Raw genomic sequence first — 19,130 nt, forward strand, 5'->3', positions numbered from 1 at the left:
TCGCCCCAGCGGGGCAGCGAGATCCCCCGAGGCGCCTCGCCCCAGCGAGCAGGAGAACTCTCCCAAGGCATCCTGCTCCGACGAGAGAGTGAGCCTCCCCTAAGTGCTTCATCCCAGCGAGGGAAGGAGCTCTGCCAGGGCACCCTGCTCCGAAGGGGGAGTGCCCCCCCCCGAACCGCCGCACCTCAGCGAGAGAGTGAGCTCTTGCGCAGTGTCTTCCCCCAGCAAGGGCATGATCTCCCTCAAAGCGCCTCACTGCAGCGAGGGAGCGAGATCCCCCGAAGCGCCTCCCCCCAAACAGTAATGGAACTGAGAAGTGGCAAATGTTCGGTCCAGCCAGGGAAGTTGTCGGTGACAGCTAGCCACTTGCTGGTAACTGTGCAGCAGGGCCTCAGTGCCCAGAGGGTGGAAGCACACCAGAGAGCTAGCCACCTGCCAGAGCCTGAACGGAACCATGGAACATCGACACTGGATGGCAGACACGTTCACAGGCCTCCTGCCCTTCCAAAGAGCGACTCCTTGCAGACAGGATCAATCCCCAGGAGCTCACCGCGGCCAGAGGCTGCTTCAGCCAGCAACGAGACTCCTCAGCCACAGACCAAACGTGCTCGCAGAACCATCCTCAATCCAAAGGACCAATCGACCCAGACTGAACCCATCTATCCAGTCTCCTTTCCGCCAAGGACCGAAGTGACCCGCAGGGGCTCTCCCCATCCCGACACCGAAGGGACCCGCAGGGGCTCTCCCCATCCCGACACCGAAGTGACCCGCAGGGGCTCTCCCCATCCCAACACTGAAGTGACCCGCAGGGGCTCTCCCCATCCCGACACCGAAGGGACCTGCAGGGGCTCTCCCCATCCCGACACTGAAGGGACCTGCAGGGGCTCTCCCTATCCCGACACCGAAGGGACCCGCAGGGGCTCTCTCCATCCGGAGAGTGAGTCAAGCTACAGGTGCGCACTGCACCACGAGATGGAATCGATTCGCAGGGGCTCACTCCATCCAGAGTCCAAAGTGACTCCCAGGACCTCATTCCACCCACAGACCAGATGCACTAGCAGTTATTTATCTGTCCCAAAGGATGCATCAACACAGACTGAACCCTTCCTTGGGGTCTCACTCCACTCAGAGACTGACTCAACCTGCAGGGGCTCACTCCAGGCTGCGAGTGCAGCCACCTACAGGGGCTCGCCCCTGCCACAGACTACATTAATCCCCAGGGATTTACCTCCTAGGGCCTTAGCCAAGTTTGGACCTGAATCAACATGGTGGTCCTTACTCCAGCCAGACAGCCAGGCTCCCGCGTGGCCAGGGTCGTCAGTGTCAGCGGCTGAGCCACTCTCTGCTGGAACTTTGCCTATGGAGACAGACGTGGTCTCAGATTGTGTGTGTGAAGGCACAGGTATCTCAGGCAAAGACTTGGCCATGCCAGTGTTACCAGACAAGCAACTCACTGCTGTCCCATCGCATAAGGATGAGCCAGAGTGTGCTGGGCCCAGCTATGAAGCAGCAGACATGATCAAGCCAGCCAGAGAAAGAACAATTCCCAGGTTTAGTGCTTTCTTTGTGGGTATGTATAAACAATCTTGGACCATGAATTTACTGGGGCCTCTCAGAGTGAACATTGCAGGCTGGGACTGGTGTCCTGTCACTCTGCTATGACCACTTCAGGGCTGTACCCAGTCCTGCTTCTATAGTAGCAGCTGTCACTGTGACTGCTTCACGCTGAGGCTGGATGGGATTGAGTGCGAAGCTCTTGGCTTGCTGTAAGAAACAACCTTAGGTATGTTCAATCCGGGGCCTCATACTGGGAGCAGGGTCTCCATTGCTGCTTATAGCCACACCTCCCCCCACCCCGAATATGAGCCTGAAAGAGGCTTCAGAGGGATGGAGCAGAAGGAATACACAGTCCTTGGAAAGTTCTGCAGGGCTTTTGCAGACCCTCCAGTGCATCGGGGGAGACTATGCATCCAAACCTCAGGGGAGCAGAACTCCCATGGAGGGAGCTATCACTAAGGGTCACTTTGGTGCAGAGGCTCTCAGGGAGGAACCACCAGTATATGGAAATATGTGGAGGGGAAGTCAAAGGAAAGGAGACACTGAGTGTTCAGGAAAGCAAGGGGGACAGGTTTGGAACTTCCTATTAACTTCTGGTTCCATGCCAAGTAGACAGTCCTGGGTGCAGCACCTTACCAGAGCACACATACGGGTGATAAGAGTCAGAATCGCAGACAATTCATGTGGGGTCTCAGACAATGCAGTGCTTTGCTGCATTCTGCAAAATCTAGGGCAGTGGTTCCCAAACTTTTTGCCAGCAGGACCCCATTTTAATAAATTATTTCCTCCCGGGACTCCAGACAGCACGGAGGATGGCATTTTATGTCCTCCGCACCGAGTGACCTCGCACGTATGGTGCATGCACTGTCAGGCCGCATGAGGGATGGCATCCTCCATGCATTTTTGACCTTGCACGCACTGTGCACACAAGGTCACACTGAGCGGAGCACAATGGCATCCTCCACACATTAGGGATTGCAATGACCCCATCTGCTGATGGCTCGACCCCATTTGGGGTCCCGCCCCACAGTTTGAGAACCATCATCACCTGGTGTAAATCTGTGTCATTGTATTGAAGTCAATGGAGCTGGGCTGAATTCAGTGGGCTACATGGCTTAACACCAGCTGCAGAAAAGGACCTGGGGATTACAGTGGACAAGAATCTGGATATGAGTCAACAGTGTGCCCTTGTTGCCAAGAAGGCTAATGGCATATTGGGCTGCATTAGTAGAAGCATTGCCAGCAGATCGAGGGAAGTAATTATTCCCCTCTATTCAGCATTGGTGAGGCCTCATCTGGAGTATTGCATCCAGTTTTGGGCCCCCCACTACAGAAAGGATGTGGACAAATTGGAGAGAGTCCAGTGGAGGGCAACAAAAACGATTGGGGGCGGGGGCAAATGACTTACAAGGAGAGGCTGAGGGAACTGGGCTTATTTAGTCTGCAGAAGAGAAGAGTGAGGGGGGATTTGATAGCTGCTTTCAACTACCTGAAGTGGGGTTCGAAAGGATGGAGCTCGGCTGTTCTCAGTAGTGGCAGATGACAGAACAAGGAGCAATGGTTTCAAGTTCCAGTGGGGGAGGTCTAGGTTGGATATTAGGAAAAACTATTTCACTAGGAGGGTGGTGAAGCACTGGAATGGGTTACCTAGGGAGGTGGTGGAATCTCCTTCCTTAGAGGTTTTAAGGTCAGGCTTGACAAAGCCCTGGCTGGGATGATTTAGTTGGACTAGATGACCTCCTGAGGTCCCTTCCAACCCTGATATTCTATGAACCAGTAAGGCCACGCTCACCACACCAGAAGCAGAGGGGCGGGACAGGAACAGGAAGTATAAAAGGTAGACCCTGTAGCTCAGTTGGGCTATAGTAACCAAGGGAGATGGACATATTTGAGCTACCAGACACTGAGAAGTTGCTGGGATTGCAATGTATCCCGGGGAAACAGAGGATGACCCCGGGACTCAGGTGTGACGGAGCAGGGAGTGGGGCAGATTTGACTTGGGAATGTTGCAGGGGGGTTGCGCTGGGGATGGGGGACTTCCCTTGAAGGAAGCTACCTGAGCCAGGAGGGGGGTTGGGAGAAATAACACCTTCTGCCCCGGAGACTGAACAAAGGAGAGGAGGAGCTGGGGGGAGGGGGAGAGAGCTACTGGAGGAGTTTTTAGTTTCAGTTTGGGCTGGGTGGTGCAACGCAGGGAACCCCAAGCTGGGGTCTAAGCTCCCTGAACCCCCCAGAAGGACTTGATTGAGGGGTTCTGGTTGTACCTACACGCTCTGCTTGGGACTGTGTTCCTGTCATCTAATAAACCTTCTGTTTTACTGGCTGGCTGGGAGTCACGGTGAATCCCAGGAAGAGGGGTGCAGGGCCTTGACTCCCCCACACTCCGTGACATCAGGTACACCCTGAGGGGAGGGAAGCAGCCCAGGGACAGCTGACAGTAGTAAGGCTGTGTTGCTGCCTGAAGACAGGTCAGTGTGTTGTGGGCAGATCCCCGCTGATCCAGTGGCAGAACTCTCTGCCACTGCGAGGGCCCTGGGCTGGGATCCAGTGGAGTTAGAATCATAGAATCTCAGGGTTGGAAGGGACCTCTGGAGGTCATCTAGTCCCACCCCCTGCTCAAAGCAGGACCAATTCCCAGACAGATTTTTGCCCCAGATCCCTAAGTGGCCCCCTCAAGGATTGAGCTCACAACCCTGGGTTTAGCAGGCCAAAGCTCAAACCACTGAGCTATCCCCCCCGTCCCATCCCTAGGTTGGCAGCCTCCCCAGCGTAGGCCAGGAGACCTGTGTTGGTCTACCGTCTGCTGAGCTAGGATGTTAGACTGCTTTGGTGCCCTGCCCTGCTTGGGGCCTGGGCTAGACTACTGAATGCTGTGCCCTGCCTGAGGGCCACTGCCTCAGGCTGTTTGGTGCCCCGCCGGGCCCGATGGCCCAGGCTCATAGACTATTCCCTTCTCTGCCCTGCCTGAAGGTTTGAGCCCTCAAGAGCAGGGCCGGCTCCAGGGTTTTGGCCGCCCCAAGCAGCCAAAACAAACAAAAAAAAGAAGCCGCGATCGCGATCTGTGGCAGCAATTCGGCGCGAGGTCCTTCGCTCCCAGGCGGAGTGAGGGACCGTCCGCCGAATTGCCGCCGAATACCTGGACGTGCCGCCCCTCTCCGGAGCGGCCGCCCCAAGCACCTGCTTGACAAGCTGGTGCCGGGAGCCGGCCCTGCTCAAGAGCCAACTTCCCCTTGTACAAACTGCCATTCTAGGTGCGTGACAGCAGAGAGGTGTGGCCACCGTTGGAGATTGACAGTGAGGGACGGCCACGCATGCCTACACACTTACACAGCCAAACGTTTCCTTCCCTCCGCTCTATCCCATCACTCCTAGTTATACCTCTGTCCGCCAAAGTCATTTCCCCTCTCCCCACACCTGTGTGTAGGGGGTTCTCATCATCCTCATTGGTCAACATTTAGCTGAGTTTTGCCATCAGTTACAGCTATACAACTCCAGTGAATCCATTGTTTATTTTGGGGAGTCCCTTCGTTGGTCTTGGTCAACAAAAATTGTAGTTTTACAAAATATTGGATCCATATCCAGGAAATGTGTAACAAGGGATTTCCCACACCGAAAATAAATCCAGGCAGGGAATTTGAACTTGGACGATCTTCTACTCACTGGCTCTAGTGCAGGATCTTTACTTCCTGGCACCTGTCTTATGAGGTCACAGAGGGCTACATACCTCAGGTCAGTGACAACTGTTCCAGTATCTGCAGCTTGGTATCGCTCTCCTTGGATATGGCACATTTCTGCAAATCAGAGCTGGTCTGATGCTCTAGGCAATGATGCAATTTGGTACCTCTCCTAAAGCTTCCTTCTTCTCACTATGTGGCCCCCATTCTGTGTCATTTCTTCTAAAACTTTGTCCCCTTGTGTGACATGTTCATAATGTTTTCTCTGAATACTGTGTGGGTGCCTCAGTTTCCCTTATGCATTTCTTAAGTATCTAGGTGGTGGGATAAGGGTGTGTGATTGTTGCAGAGCCTTAGAGGGCCAGTGTGATGCTGTCTGCACAGAGAATGGCCGACACCCTGTCTCCTGGCAACTGATGGCCTGGTCCCCTCCCCTGCAAAGGTGCCAACTGAAGGTGTTGGAGAACAAAGAGATCAGGTGACCTCCTGGCCTGGGTAAGAGACAAAGGCCAGAGGAGGGGATGGAGAGTTTCAGTTTGGAGCTGACTGGGGAAAGAGAGGGAGGCCCAGACCCAGGGCCTGGCCTCCCTGCCCCCAAGATGGACCTGACTTAGGGCTCCTGTTTCCTGTACCTACAAGCTCTGTTTTGGACTGTGTTCCTGTCATTTAATAAACCTTCTGTTTTACTGGCTGGCTGAGAGTCACGTCTGACTGTGGAGTTAGGGTGCAGGGCCCACTGGCTTCCCCAGGAGCCCCACCTGTGCGGACTCATTGTGGGAAGCGCACAGTGTGAGAAGGGGATGCTGAATGCTCCGAGGTCAGACCCAGGAAGGTGGAAGCTGTGTAAGCTTCTTGCCCTGGAGACAGTCTGCTCACAGAGAGGAGGCTTCCCCCAGCCAGGCTTCCTGACTGGCTTCGTATGGAGCAGTTCCAGAGCATTGCACCGGTGACTTTGTGACAACTGGTGGCAGTGGTGGGATGTACTGCACCCCGTGAATGGTGCTTCTTGCAGTAAGTGACTGGGGAGCAGTAAAACATAGGGGGATTAACAAGGACCAGGCATGCTGAGGGCTCAGAGGGGGCAGTTTCAGAGGCCGAAGGAGCTACGCTTAATCCCTGGGAGTGTATGACCAGCGAGAAGGACTGTTGCAGTAACAGGGTCCCCCTAGGGACTGCGGTGAGCAGTCTCAGGGGCGGAGGAGCCTGCAGCTTGGCCCTGGGAGAGAGGTGGTGACCTTGAGAAGGGTTGGCACACTTGGGGTTCTTCCTGGAAACCATGGGGAGCTGAGAGTACACAGGCCTGCGAGTCCACAACAACTTGGGAACAGCGAAGTGATGGCCTATCACCATCTCCTGAAGAAAGACATTGTGATCCTGTGCAAAAAGAGAGGGTTACGCATTGGAAAATTCACCAAAACACAGTTAATCATGCAGCTGCAGGACGATGACCGCTCTAAGGAGCAGATTCCTGACCCAGATGGGGCTACATGAGAATCTGGGAGCAGCTGGAGTGGTAGCCAGGTATCCCCAAGACTCCTGTCCCCAACCAGATGGGGGGATCGGAGATGGATGGGATTGGAGCTGAGTCCGAGAGGGCTGGAGGACAGTGAGAAGGAACAAGAGGACTCTGAGAGACAGCAAGAGCCCAAGAAAGAGCTGCAGGAGAAGCAGCAGCAGCATGAACTGGTGATGGTGGAGTAGAGAGGCATAGGGGACTTCCCAGGGTTGAGTGGGGATAGACCCCGGGTTGCCAGTTCTGCAGGGAAACTCGATACTAAATTGCTGCTCCTGGTAAAGGCTGGGGGGGAGGAGGGAAGGTGGATGCCCACTGCACTGCCTTCGAGCAGGCTGGCGATTTGAACCAGGGGGACCCTGCAGAAGAGCCCTGGTATCTAGCTACTTTGCTGGGTCCCAAGGCCATAGACGCCGTGAGCCAGATGGGTGGGGTGGTGGACAGGCTTCAACTCCTGGCCCCAACCTGTATGTCTGCGTGGACTCTCCTGGGCTCAGGCCCCTCTGACCCCCAGTGGGAGCAGAAGGTGGTGGTCAATGGGGAGACATTCCTGGGGTGGCGAGATCTTGGGACAGAGAGAACTGTTGTGAGGCCCCAGGTGGTACAGCCTCACCAGATGCTGAGGAGCTGGGAGACCTGGGTGAAGGTCCCCGGGATGAAGCTCCTTGCCCTGCCTGTGGCCCAGATCCCTGGTAGTTGGGGCTCTCCAGGATATCGGCTGTGAGGTCCTGTTGGGGGATGACTGTGTCTCTTTGGGACAGGATTAATGGCCGAGGATTTGAATTTGAATCCAGGGAAACAATTGGCTGAGACTGAAATTGTCAGTGAAAATGCGAATGACCTGGCTGGCAGGGGGGAGGAGCTGCTAGGATCAGGATACCTGCCTACCTGTAACCAGACCCCTGGGGCTGAGTGGGAGGGAGAGATGCTCCCCGCCCCCCTGCACACCGGGGAGAGGGCTCACACTGGCTCTGATGCTGTGACCAGAGCAGAGAGCTCGCTGCCTGCCCCCACTGGGACAGCCAGGGCAGCGCTGAGCACGGTGGGAGCTGAGACCTCAGCTGAGTGGGGGGACACACAGGCAGGGCAGGTCGGCTGCCAACTAGGTTTGCCTAGTCCAGACGTGCTGCTGGGAAGTGATTCCACGGCAGGGAAGGGGCTACCAGGGACAGGGCTCAGCGGGACTGTGACCCCAGGCCCAGCCAGTGAGAGGGAGCAGGTCCCACTCCCTTCCCCAGCAGCTGAATTCCAGACAGAGCTGCAGAACAATCCCTCCTTGGAGAAGCTGAGGGAACTTGCTGGCCACAGCGCTGCAAACCCCCGTGGGGAAGGCTGCAGGGACAGAGTCCTGTGGGAGAAGGGATTCCTGTACTGGGAATGGGCTCCCCAAGGGGAAGTAGAACTGGGGGGAATCAGGAGGCAGCTGGTGGTGCCCCAGAAGTATCGCTGCAGGCTATTGTACCTGGCCCACGATGTCCCTCTCTTGGGACACCAGGGGATCCAGTGTCCCAGGCAGCAGCTGCTGCAGAACTTTTACTGGCCCAGAGTCTGTGATGCAGTTCAGCAGAACTGCAGGTCCTGCGACCCGGGCCAGAGGGTGGGGAGGGCCTGGGATAAGAGTGAAGCTCCCTTGAGACCCCTGACCATCATAGAGGAGCCTTTCCAGAAGGTGGCTATGGACATAGTGGGGTCCCTCAGCAAGGCGACCCGGTTGGGGAAGAAATACATCCTGGTGGTGATGGATTTCGCCACCCGGTACCCAGAGGCGGTGGCTCTGTCCTCCACCGAGGCAGACACCATAGCAGACCATCTTCAGCAGAGAGGGGGTCCCCAGCGAGGTCCTTACAGACCAGGGGTCCAATTTCATGTCAGCCCTGCTCCAGGGCTTGTGGGAGAAATGTGGGGTCTGGTCCACCTGGGCCTCTGCATATCACCCTCAGTCCAACGGGCTGGTGGAGAGATTTTATGGGACCCTGAGGATGATGCTGAGGACTTTGATGGATCAGCATCCGCAGGACTGGGACAAGTACCTGCCCCACTTGCGGTACAGGGAAGTGCCCCAGGAACCCCCAGGGGTCTTCCCTTTCGAGCTGCTGTATGGGAGGAGAGTGAGGGGACCCCTGGACCTGGTAAGGGATGATTGGGAGGAGAAGGGGGAAGACCCCCGGTGGATCTCTTCCCTGAGATGGGAGCCGTTCCTCCCATCAGGTGTCCCTTGTTCAAAGTCACTGTGAAAACAGCCCAGAACCTGGAAAGAGAGGTCAAGGACATGCTGGCTTTAGAGGTGATCTAGCCATTCAACAGCCCATGGGCCTCACCCATGGGGCTGGTCCCCAAGGAAGACGTGTCAATCTGGTTCTGTGGGGACTATCAGAAGCGTAATGCCATCACCGTGTCTGATGCCTACCCCATGCCTAGGCCTGGTGAGATTCTAGACAAGCTGGGGTGGGGGCTCATTACCTCTCTACTACGGATCTCACCAAGGGTGACAGGCAGGTGCCTGTGGGCCCAGATGCCAGGTTGAAATCTGCCTTCACCACCCCTTTGGGGCTCTTTGAGTTCCTGGTCGTGCCTTTCGATCTCAAGGGGGCGTCGGCCACCTCCCAGCGCCGGGTGGGTCTGTTACTGAAGGGGATGGAGAACTTGGCCCTGGCGTACATTGATGATATCTGTGTCTTTAGCCAGACTTGGGAGGAACACGTGTCCCAGGTGAAGAGGGTGCTGGGCTGCCTCAAGGAGGCAGGACTGATGGTAAATGCCAAAAAGTGCAAGGTGGAAATGATCAGAGATTGGCCCGTTCCCCAGACCAAGAAACAAGTCCAGGCCTTTATCGGGATGACGGGGTGCTACCGGAGGTTTGTACCTCACGTTAGCCCCCTAGCTGCCCCATCCCTGAGCTATGTGAGAGGGGTAAGCCAGACAAGGTGGTCTGGACCGAGCAGTGCCAGAGGGCTCTCTGTGCACTGAAGGAGGCTCTAATCCAGGGCCCGGTAAATCTGGTAAACCCAGACTTTGCCAAGCCCTTTACAGTGTTCACCGACGCCTCAGACGCAGGGCTGGGCGCGGTGCTGATGCTAAGGGGGAGAGACACCCCATCGGGTACCTGAGCAAGAAGCTGCTGCCCCGGGAGCAGCACTATGTGGCTTTAGAGAAGAAATGCCTGGCCATGGTGCAGACCCTTAAAAAGCTGCAGCCGTATCTATTTGGGCGGCGCTTTACTGTGTATTCTGACCACTCTCCTCCGACGTGGCAGCATCAAATGAAAGGGGCTGATGCCGAGCTGCGGGTGACAGAGACACCTGGTCAGAGGATGGCCAAGGTCAAGATGGGGGCTCCTAACCAAAAGAGCCCGAATCACAGCCCTCCAAACTGGAGCACTGGGAAAAGACCCAATCTCAGTTTAAACCCCAGGGGTATTGGGGTGGCAAAAGGGCACGGGCCACATAAACCTTTCCACATTCAGCCTGCAAGCACCATCAAGCACACCCGACCTACGGGAGGGCGTGAAACTGGAAGGGCCTGGTGTAACTCCCACCAAGGAATGGGAGAGGTGCTGGGGAATCCATGGGAACATTGGTTGGTTCGAACTTCCCCAGGCTAAAGTGACCTCACTCAGTTCGGTCTCGAAGGGGGGAGAGATGTGACGAAGTGGGAAAGTTCATAATGTTTTCTCTGAATACTGTGTGGGTGCCTCAGTTTCCCCTATGCATTTCTTAAGTATCTAGGTGGTGGGATAAGGGGGTGTGATTGTTGCAGAGCTTTAGAGGGCCAGTGTGATGCTGTCTGCACAGAGAATGGCCGACACCCTGTCTCCTGGCAACTGATGGCCTGGTCCCCTCCCCTGCAAAGGTGCCAACTGAAGGTGTTGGAGAACAAAGAGATCAGGTGACCTCCTGGCCTGGGAAAGAGACAAAGGTCAGAGGAGGGGATGGAGAGTTTCAGTTTGGAGCTGACTGGGGAAAGAGAGGGAGGCCCAGACCCAGGGCCTGGCCTCCCTGCCCCCAAGATGGACCTGACTTAGGGCTCCTGTTTCCTGTACCTACAAGCTCTGTTTTGGACTGTGTTCCTGTCATTTAATAAACCTTCTGTTTTACTGACTGGCTGAGAGTCACGTCTGACTGTGGAGTTAGGGTGCAGGGCCCACTGGCTTCCCCAGGAGCCCCGCCTGTGCGGACTCATTGTGGGAAGCGCACGGTGTGAGAAGGGGATGCTGAATGCTCCAAGGTCAGACCCAGGAAGGTGGAAGCTGTGTAAGCTTCTTGCCCTGGAGACAGTCTGCTCACAGAGAGGAGGCTCCCCAAGAGTCCTGACTGGCTTCATATGGAGCAGTTCCAGCACATCGCCCAGTGACTCCATGACACCTTGTCTGTTCAGTTGTCTTCAGTGGGTGCCATCAGCCCTCAGATGTGCCCCAGAATCCTTTGCACCAGGTGTAGCAGTTGTCAGTGGTCCTTCAAAGAAGGTGTTGAACTTGCCACAAAGATCCCAGACCAAAAGGTTCCTGTCAGATGAGGAGCAGAAACAGGGATACCGTTTGGGAGCTGGGAGCCAAACACTCTGCTGTAGCTGGAGAACATCGGTCTGTCCGTGTTCTGTCGGTAAATGACAGTGGAAATCCATCTATTAGTCTGACACCTACTCAGCCTGTGCCTAAGCTCCTCTTGTTGTGACCAGTTGAAGGCCTACATCAGGACACTGCAGGTTTTGACCCTGGATCTGCTGGAGCCCAATCAACTGCCACCTCCCTGCTTTCACCCAGCAGCTTGTTCCTAACCGACTGAGCAGGAGAGACCATGGAGCCTAATGTTACATCAGGGAGGGCTTCCCTGGGCCTGGTTGCAGGAGCACTGTGACCTCTGATTGGTCAGGGCTTCCTATTTACACCCAAAGAGAGGCACAGGAAATTGTCTGCACAACTGGGTTCTACCTGGCTGCTACCTTGCACCCTGCCTTCTTGCCTAACTCCTGAACCTGCTTCCTGACTTATTCCTGCTTTCCTATCTTGTTCCTGATCCTCACCCTGGTCGCCAACTCTGGCTCTGACCCTTGGCTCGACCCCCGATTCCAGTTCCAGCCCCAACCATTGGCTCGACTCTGACTCTGACCATTGGCTCCACTCCCAACTCTGGCTCCATCTCCAACCACTAGTCCCAGCTGCCTACATCTTGGCCCCGAGAGTCTGTCCATCCATGGCTAAAGCTAATTTTAAAAAAATGACCAGTTTTCTGTCTGAAAATGCAGTTTTGTTGAAATTTAAATGTTTGATGGGAACGTGTTGATTTCAACTAAATCATTTTGTTTAGATAATGTCAAAATGTTTCATTTTAACTTTATAGTTTCAATTCAACTTTTATATTATATTAGAATATTAATGTTAACGGTGTATTGTATTTTTGTTTAATAACACAATGCATATGTTATATTTATTATTTCAACACAATATAAAAGTTGAAACACAAGTAGATGTTACTGAAACAAATGGTTTGATTCCAAATCAACAATTTTTTGAATTTTGTTCCCTGGGAAATTTCAGTATTTGGGCTTTGGTTCTGATTCAGAATCAGTTTTCCCCAGATAGTTCTGGACTCTTCAACGGGATGGATATTCTGTTTCTGACCAGCACTATTTATGACTGTGCAGTAAGAAGTGCTTGCCACTACGGTGTCACCCATTTCAGCTTGCACTGGTTCCTAGGTAAGTAGTCCCTGAGTCCCAGCTATGTAGCTGTTCACAGAACCAAAAAGCCGTTCTTTTGGCCCGTGCCAGCATTCCCACCGTTCATCACTTCCTCCTCTGTACATGGCACTGTGCTCAGAGCGTCAACCCTGGCAGTGCCCTGCCTACTCTGTACAGTATCACAGAGCTGTTGGGTAATGAGAGAGTCTGCAGCATCTTTCACTGTGTGTCATTCAAACAACCTGTGAACACTGGAGGAGAACCACCAGATCAGGAGGCTGAGTTGCTGATGTCATTCATTCTGCTCTGCTCAACGCTGACATCTCTCGGTCTGTGTGAATGGCAGATCCCCACCACTAGACCAGCTGGTGTTTGAAAACTAAAACGAAGGTTTGCTAATAAAGACCGTGGCCAATCCGTGCTTACCTAGTCTGGGAACTGTTGGCTTGCCAAGGCAGTCTCTGGGAGCAGGAATGAGAGGGTGTTTGCAGTCAGGGAATAACAGTGATCCCTGTTGTTGTTGAAGACTCCAGTGACAGCCAGTAGACCAGGAGTAGCCTGGATTTATAAAGCTTGGGGAAACTGATTCTTAATCTCCTAGTCACCATTCATTGATTTGTCAGATTTGGATTTTATCCGTGTTCTCTTAGCATCTGTTTGCCAAAGACTTTACCACCCTACTTAGCTGTTTTACTGGGGCTGTTTCTATCAGTGCTTCAAAATATATAGTAGTGAGCTGTCGTGTGTGCATGTGTGTGTGTGTATGCATGCACCTCTGCCCTCCACTGAAAGACTCAGAATTGCTCTGGTGTATCACAGGCTCCATAGTGCTGACAGAGAACGGAGATTTTCCTTCAGCTCAGTACTGAGGCAGTGACTACTGCACCAGTTCCTGATTCACATTTTTGAGGTTCTCTTCATGGTTGTGAGAGCTAGAAGCAACATGGGCAGGCGCCAGGAAGGTGCACACAGCCACATGTGGCTACGAAGTGTATGTGCTTCAAAGCTGAGATCCTGGAGCACATTTCAGTGGTGAGCAGAGGATGAGGAGAGGAGACTGGAGTCAGGAGACATAGCTTCTCCTCCTAACTTGCTTAAACTCTCTGTGCCATGGGGGTTGTTCCGAGGTGTAATTCATGAATGTGTTTAAAACACTTTGAGATCTGCAGGTAACAATACCTTCCATTTATCTAGAATCTTTTATCAGCAGGACGGGGGTGAGTCATAGCCAGCCACCGCCCTTACAGAAAAGTCCTATCGCAGTCAGCAGGGAAGAAAGTGTTAGGGTGCGGTAGATATTTGACAGGTCTTTACAGAAATTACTCTAAATATCTGTTACATTGAATAGAAAATGTGATCATTGCCATAGATTTTGGAACCAGCCTGCAGAATTCTCCAGCTGTCAAGTCTGTTCATGAGTATAGGATGGTTCAATGCATCTACAGAAAGGCATTCATGTTCTTTAAACTCCATCGGATCCGTCTATATGGTGTGGTTCAACCACCAGACTACCCTTACTGAAGGTGACATGGCAGCTGCTCCAAAAGCCCTGACGCCAGCCTATCTGTCTGAGGTCAGCTCGGGGCAGCTTCTTTATAGCTTGCCGACCCTTCACATAACAAGAGGATGTGTTGTTACCTGCTGCTGAGATGGCCCCCCAGACAGAAGCCAGTGTAGTATAAGGGAAGGGCAGGAACTTTGCCGAGTTTGGGATAAATCGTCTAGCAGCCAGTGGACCCAGGAGCGGGAGATTTTGGGGCCCTTACCAATTCTTTAGCCTGGCCACTCACTGCAGCACAGTTAATCTGGGCAGGAAAGAGAGGGATTGTGGAGCAGGGATTGTGTGTGCTTGTGGTTGCCCTGCACTGAGCTCTGGGACAGACACTAACAAGAGTTCAGTGAAGGGGACTGTTGCCCCCTTACTAACATTCAGTGGGGGGGTTTTGGTTGGCTAGCTCCCAGCACTAAAAGGGGAAGGGTCCATGGGAAATCAGGAGCCTGAGACTGACAGTCCCCAGGAACAATGGGGAGAGGCCAATGCTCCAGATCAGCCTGACAGGGCAGGCAGGCTAATCAGGGAGTCAGGAGGCCAGGGGGGTCCCGACCACCATGTGAACTGGAATTAGGGTGACCAGATGTCCCGATTTTATAGAGACAGTCCCGATTTTGGAGTCTTTTTCTTATATAGGCTCCTATTACCCCCCACCCCCTGTCCCGATTTTTCACACTTGCTGTCTGGTCAGCCTAGCAGCAGCAGCCGGGCTGAGGCCGAGTGGAGCTGGAGCCGGAGCTGGAGCTGGGGCTGGAGCAGTCCGGGGCCGGGTGCAGTGAGCAGCTAGGGAGAGTGAGGGAGACCCTGGGCAGTGGGCCCAGCACAGGGAGACGCCTCAGCCAAGAGGCTCTGCAGGCCAGACTTGGAGGGGGATCGTAACCCCGACAGGCCGGGGGCGATGCTGGGAAAAAGGGTCCTGCCACCTAGAGCCTGAGAGCGTGTGGCCATCGCCCGAGCAAGTGTTCAACCCGCAGCGTCTCTGCAGCACAGCCAGGGCCTGAGAAGGAGCCTGGGACCTACAAGGAACAGCCTGTGACCTGCCCTGACGTTCCAGAGAGACTGTTTGTGATGTTCCCTGCCACAGAGCAGGGTGATGTTTCCTTTAACTTTTCCCATTTTTCCTTATTCTTTTTTAAATTAATTGTTAATTAAACAACTTGTATTTGTTTTAAATTGTATGAAATGATCAGTGGGTCAGGAAGGTGCCCAGTGCAGAGAGAGTACCCCGGAGTGGGGACACCCTAGCCCCTGTCCTGGGTGACCACAGCAGGGTTGGGGGTCGAGCCCCCCAGGAATCCTGGGCCCAGCCTTGTTGGGGTTACGAGGACTCTGCCAGACAGGAGAGTGGAAGGGGAGACCTCAAGGGCAGGGAGGCCTCTGGGTAAAGGAAGTGGGAGCGAGGACTCGGATCCTTTCGCTAGCCCACTTCACCGGGGTAGTGCAGAAGCCAGGAAAGTTCCCCACAATAGCAGGACCATTCCCCCGCTTACATTAGCGCAGGGTTTTCCATGGCACCACAGCCAGGATTCAGTTCACCCTCTCTCTCTCTCTCCATTGCAGATCTCACCGATGAAATGTACACTGACATCCTGTGGTGGCTGAGAGGTTGGTGTCTCACCTCATTTCGTATAGAATCTTAGATTCAGGGGTTGCTCTGTTTTAATGGTTAGAGCTCAGAGATCTCTCCCTCCCTGGTTGTTGATTTCCCTTTCTCTAAGGCTCCCTTGCTCCACACGTTATCGTCTCACCAAGAAATTGCAACCAGAATCCCAAGTTGCTATTTTTGTAGAACCTGCATCTGACAAAGTGGGTATTCGCCCACGAAAGCTCATGCTCCAATACGTCTGTTAGTCTATAAGGTGCCATAGGACTCTTTACACAAACACAATGTTTTGCTTATGCATGGCTAAACCCTGAATCACAGACTGCATTAAAGATGGATTTTAAGCTTTTGTGGCCTGTGATCTTTTTGGGGTTCTTCCCTGGGGCATCTTTCTCCATCTATGAGGCATCTGCAGCCAAGGGATGGAGGGTGTGATCAGGTGCTTCTGAAGGTGAAATTTCTACTACAAAAGCCAGCAGGTGAATTTTGGCTGGTGTCTAAACCCAGCATTACACCCCCAGTCTGCTGAGCTTTCAGACAAGGGAGGATGGCTGCCCTGCTGGGTAGGATGCGGGGTGACAGCAGATAGCATCTTCCCCACAGCTTTCCCTTGGCTGTCTGTTTGATCCGTCAGCAGCTGCCTGGGTGTTTTTGGAGTGCATGTCGCTGAGTGGTGCAGTAACCTGTATTCGTCTCTCTCCTTCCCTCCTGCTTTGTTCTCCACCTGCTTCCAAATCCTCGCACTCCTCCCTGCATGTGGTTCCTCTGCCAAACTCCCGTGTCACCAGACGAAGAGGTAAGAGATCCCTTGGCATGGCACTTCTCTCCTGCTTGTAGCCCCTTGCCTGGTCTGGCCCCACTTCTCCAGGGTCTCCCCTCGTTGAGAGACGAGAACTGGGCAGGTGGGTTCCTGTGCCCTCTCAGCTCTCCTGGACAGCACTCTTCCCATTTACCCACCCTGGCAAGGAGCAGGGCATCTGGGCAGCTGCTGTCAGCTCCATGGTTCAGGCCTCCAGCATACCCTGTTGTCACCTCACAGCGCCCCCTGCTGGCCTCTGAGCAGCCCTGCACACAGCCCCTCACCTGAGTTTCCCTTCTTGGCACCGCAAATAAACACCACACAGGGTTTTTCCAGTCCCATCATGACAGCCCTCTTTAGGGTCTGACACATGAAATGAAAGTTCAGAGCTGAACACAGAAATCTTCCCTCCAGCCTGGTACAGCCCAAGCTCCCCTGGTCTGGTCAGCGTCCTTCCTGCCTTAGCAGACTACTCCCAGCCCTTCGTAGCCGGAGCAACTCCCCTGGGCTCAGGGTCTTCCCTGCCGGAACCTCCCTCCCTCACTGCAGTCTCCTGAGCTTCTTCCCTGACGGCAGCCACCTTCTGCTCTTTGTGGGCAATGGCCCGGTGGGCTCATTCCGTAATCCGGGTTGGCTTGGCCCCAACCTCTCCAGCACAAGCAAACTGCCCTGTCACAGAGCGAGTGCCCTGCTTCGCCAACACTGCCACGTGTGCTCGCTGGCCTGGGCACCTGGAAGATGTACCCTGGGGTCTGGGCACCTTCTGGGCTTCGCTGAATTCACCTCTCTGACTGAGGAAGGGAAACCATTACCCTGCACTTACCATCTCTGCCCTGGATCCCCCACAATGGGGGGCACGAACAGCACAGGGCCCCTGCCAAGGCTCTGGGAACGAGAGCGGGATGAATCTTTTCTGCCCAAGCTCAAAGGCGCACACAACTCGCCAGCTTTCAGGGCTTGTTACACGCTGGAAACCCTACATTGGCAGCCTGTTTCCTGCCCTAGGTTAGAGAGAGGTGGGCAGGCTCTGAGTCACCCTGACAACAGCGGGGAGTCTCCTCTGAAGGGCTGCCCCGGGCAGCGAAGGGTTCTGTGCTCTGGGCTATGCAGGCATCAGGCATCTGTGTAACAATGCATTGGCTCAGCAGATGCCACTGTTGAGTGCCAATAGCCCAGACGCTGGCTGGCTATAGCAGGTGTCAGTCGGGTGTGTGCCTTGCACAGGTGCAGCTAAGCAGGGGGTTGCTCCTAGGGACTGGAAGGACTGCATAAGGTGAGGGGCTTCTGTGGGGGAGAGCAGCTGCCCGGGAGGGTGTGTTGTGTGATGTGCATGGCGGGGGTTACACAACCTGGCAGCCAGGCCTGGCATTGCTGGGCTGGGATGGCATGGGAACGAGAGGACACTGCTGCATGTGGCCAAGATGGGGAGGGGAGCCCATTGTCTGGCAGCGTGAGGCCTTCCACACAGTGTGGGAATGTGATCTGCTGCTGCCTCAAAGCCCCTGGGCAGCGAGAGTGGTTCCAGGTCTAATGGTGAGCGGGAACATCAGCCGCTAGGGCTGGTCAGTCACTCTGGAAAGTGGTCAGAACAAACGCAGCACAGCCTTTGTGTTCTGAGGCTGAGCCTCGGGCAGGTTTGCCATTCTGCAAGATTTGCCGAATAGTTTGGGCAGATAATTTCCAGCCCAATGGGTGCTTGCTGTTTGTGTTGTGTGGTTGCTCACCTCAGACACTTGGTTTGTTTCTGCTCCCTTTTGGATGAACAAAACATTTTCAACAGGAGAACACCGAACAGTGCACTTTCTGGTGCAGATTTCCCTACGAACGATGTGTGCGAAAATCTGTGACAGTTCCAGCATTCACAAGCGTTTACGTAATCCCTGGGGTTATCTAAATGCTCAGGAATAACGAATAATGGTGCCACTTGGCTCCTCATTGTTATTCACAAAACTATCCACTAATTAGCTTTTTAATTATTTGCTCTTTCTAAGATCTGCCCTGTGGGCCAATGCTGGGACCCGATTTTGTTACACAGAGGATTTTAAAGGAGCGTATAGATACAGTTTGCAAAGCTGTCATCCTTGGAGTTGGATATAATTTGCAACAGAGCTTCATGCCCTCCTGTCACTAACATCTGTCTGGAGAACTGGGGATAGAACAGGTGCCCACATCTCAGAATGGACCATGACCATTGGTACTAGTTGACCCCCGTCATCGGTCTCAGGAGAGACAGGAGTTAATGGGTCACAGTTCTCTCATCTCATTGGATGTGGGGCTCTAGTTCAGGATTGGGGCAGGCTGGTGGGGCAGCATGGAGGAGCCTTTGCATAGAAGGCTTAGATGCTAAGGCTGCCAGCTGGCATGTTTCACCAGCACTCCCCTTGTAGAAAGTGAGGGGAGAACCCAGCTGTGTCTGGTATCACATGTGCAGAGAAACACAAACACGCACACTCTCACACTGGCTCAGGAACATCTATAGCTATTCAGCAAAAACACAGACAGTGAATGCTAGCTAATTCTGCAGGGAACAGATTCTGGGAGCGAGGGGCCCAGGGGGAATTCCGGGAGTTTAAGCACAGGCTTTGCTGTGAGGCCTTCATACGAACCCCGGCTGTCAGCACACTTAGAATGAGTTAGTGAACCTGACTGAATCTCTAGTGACTGTTTGTCACAATCTGGCTGCCTTCATCGTATTTCCACCTTTAATCGTAGATGTGCTTCCCCTCTGCAGGGTGCGCTGTCACACTACAGGGTGC

The 19,130-nt window shown here is 54.0% G+C and overlaps 1 protein-coding gene across 1 annotated transcript in view; it reads left to right on the plus strand.

Moving 5' to 3' along the window:
• Positions 1-19,130, plus strand: part of SEPTIN4 (septin 4) — an 84,598-nt gene that overhangs the window by 5,750 nt on the left and 59,718 nt on the right. Inside the window, exons 2-9 of the mRNA XM_029913110.1 lie at positions 1,221-1,322; positions 6,782-6,917; positions 8,240-8,533; positions 8,685-8,873; positions 9,229-9,654; positions 9,998-10,157; positions 15,533-15,577; positions 16,364-16,371. Coding sequence (XP_029768970.1) covers positions 1,221-1,322; positions 6,782-6,917; positions 8,240-8,533; positions 8,685-8,873; positions 9,229-9,654; positions 9,998-10,157; positions 15,533-15,577; positions 16,364-16,371 — 1,360 coding nt within the window. The remainder of the gene's footprint in view (positions 1-1,220; positions 1,323-6,781; positions 6,918-8,239; positions 8,534-8,684; positions 8,874-9,228; positions 9,655-9,997; positions 10,158-15,532; positions 15,578-16,363; positions 16,372-19,130) is intronic.

This window comes from Terrapene carolina, unplaced genomic scaffold (assembly GCF_002925995.2).
Source record: "Terrapene carolina triunguis isolate 2854851 unplaced genomic scaffold, T_m_triunguis-2.0 Scaffold454, whole genome shotgun sequence".
NCBI classification, from domain to species: Eukaryota; Metazoa; Chordata; order Testudines; family Emydidae; genus Terrapene; species Terrapene triunguis.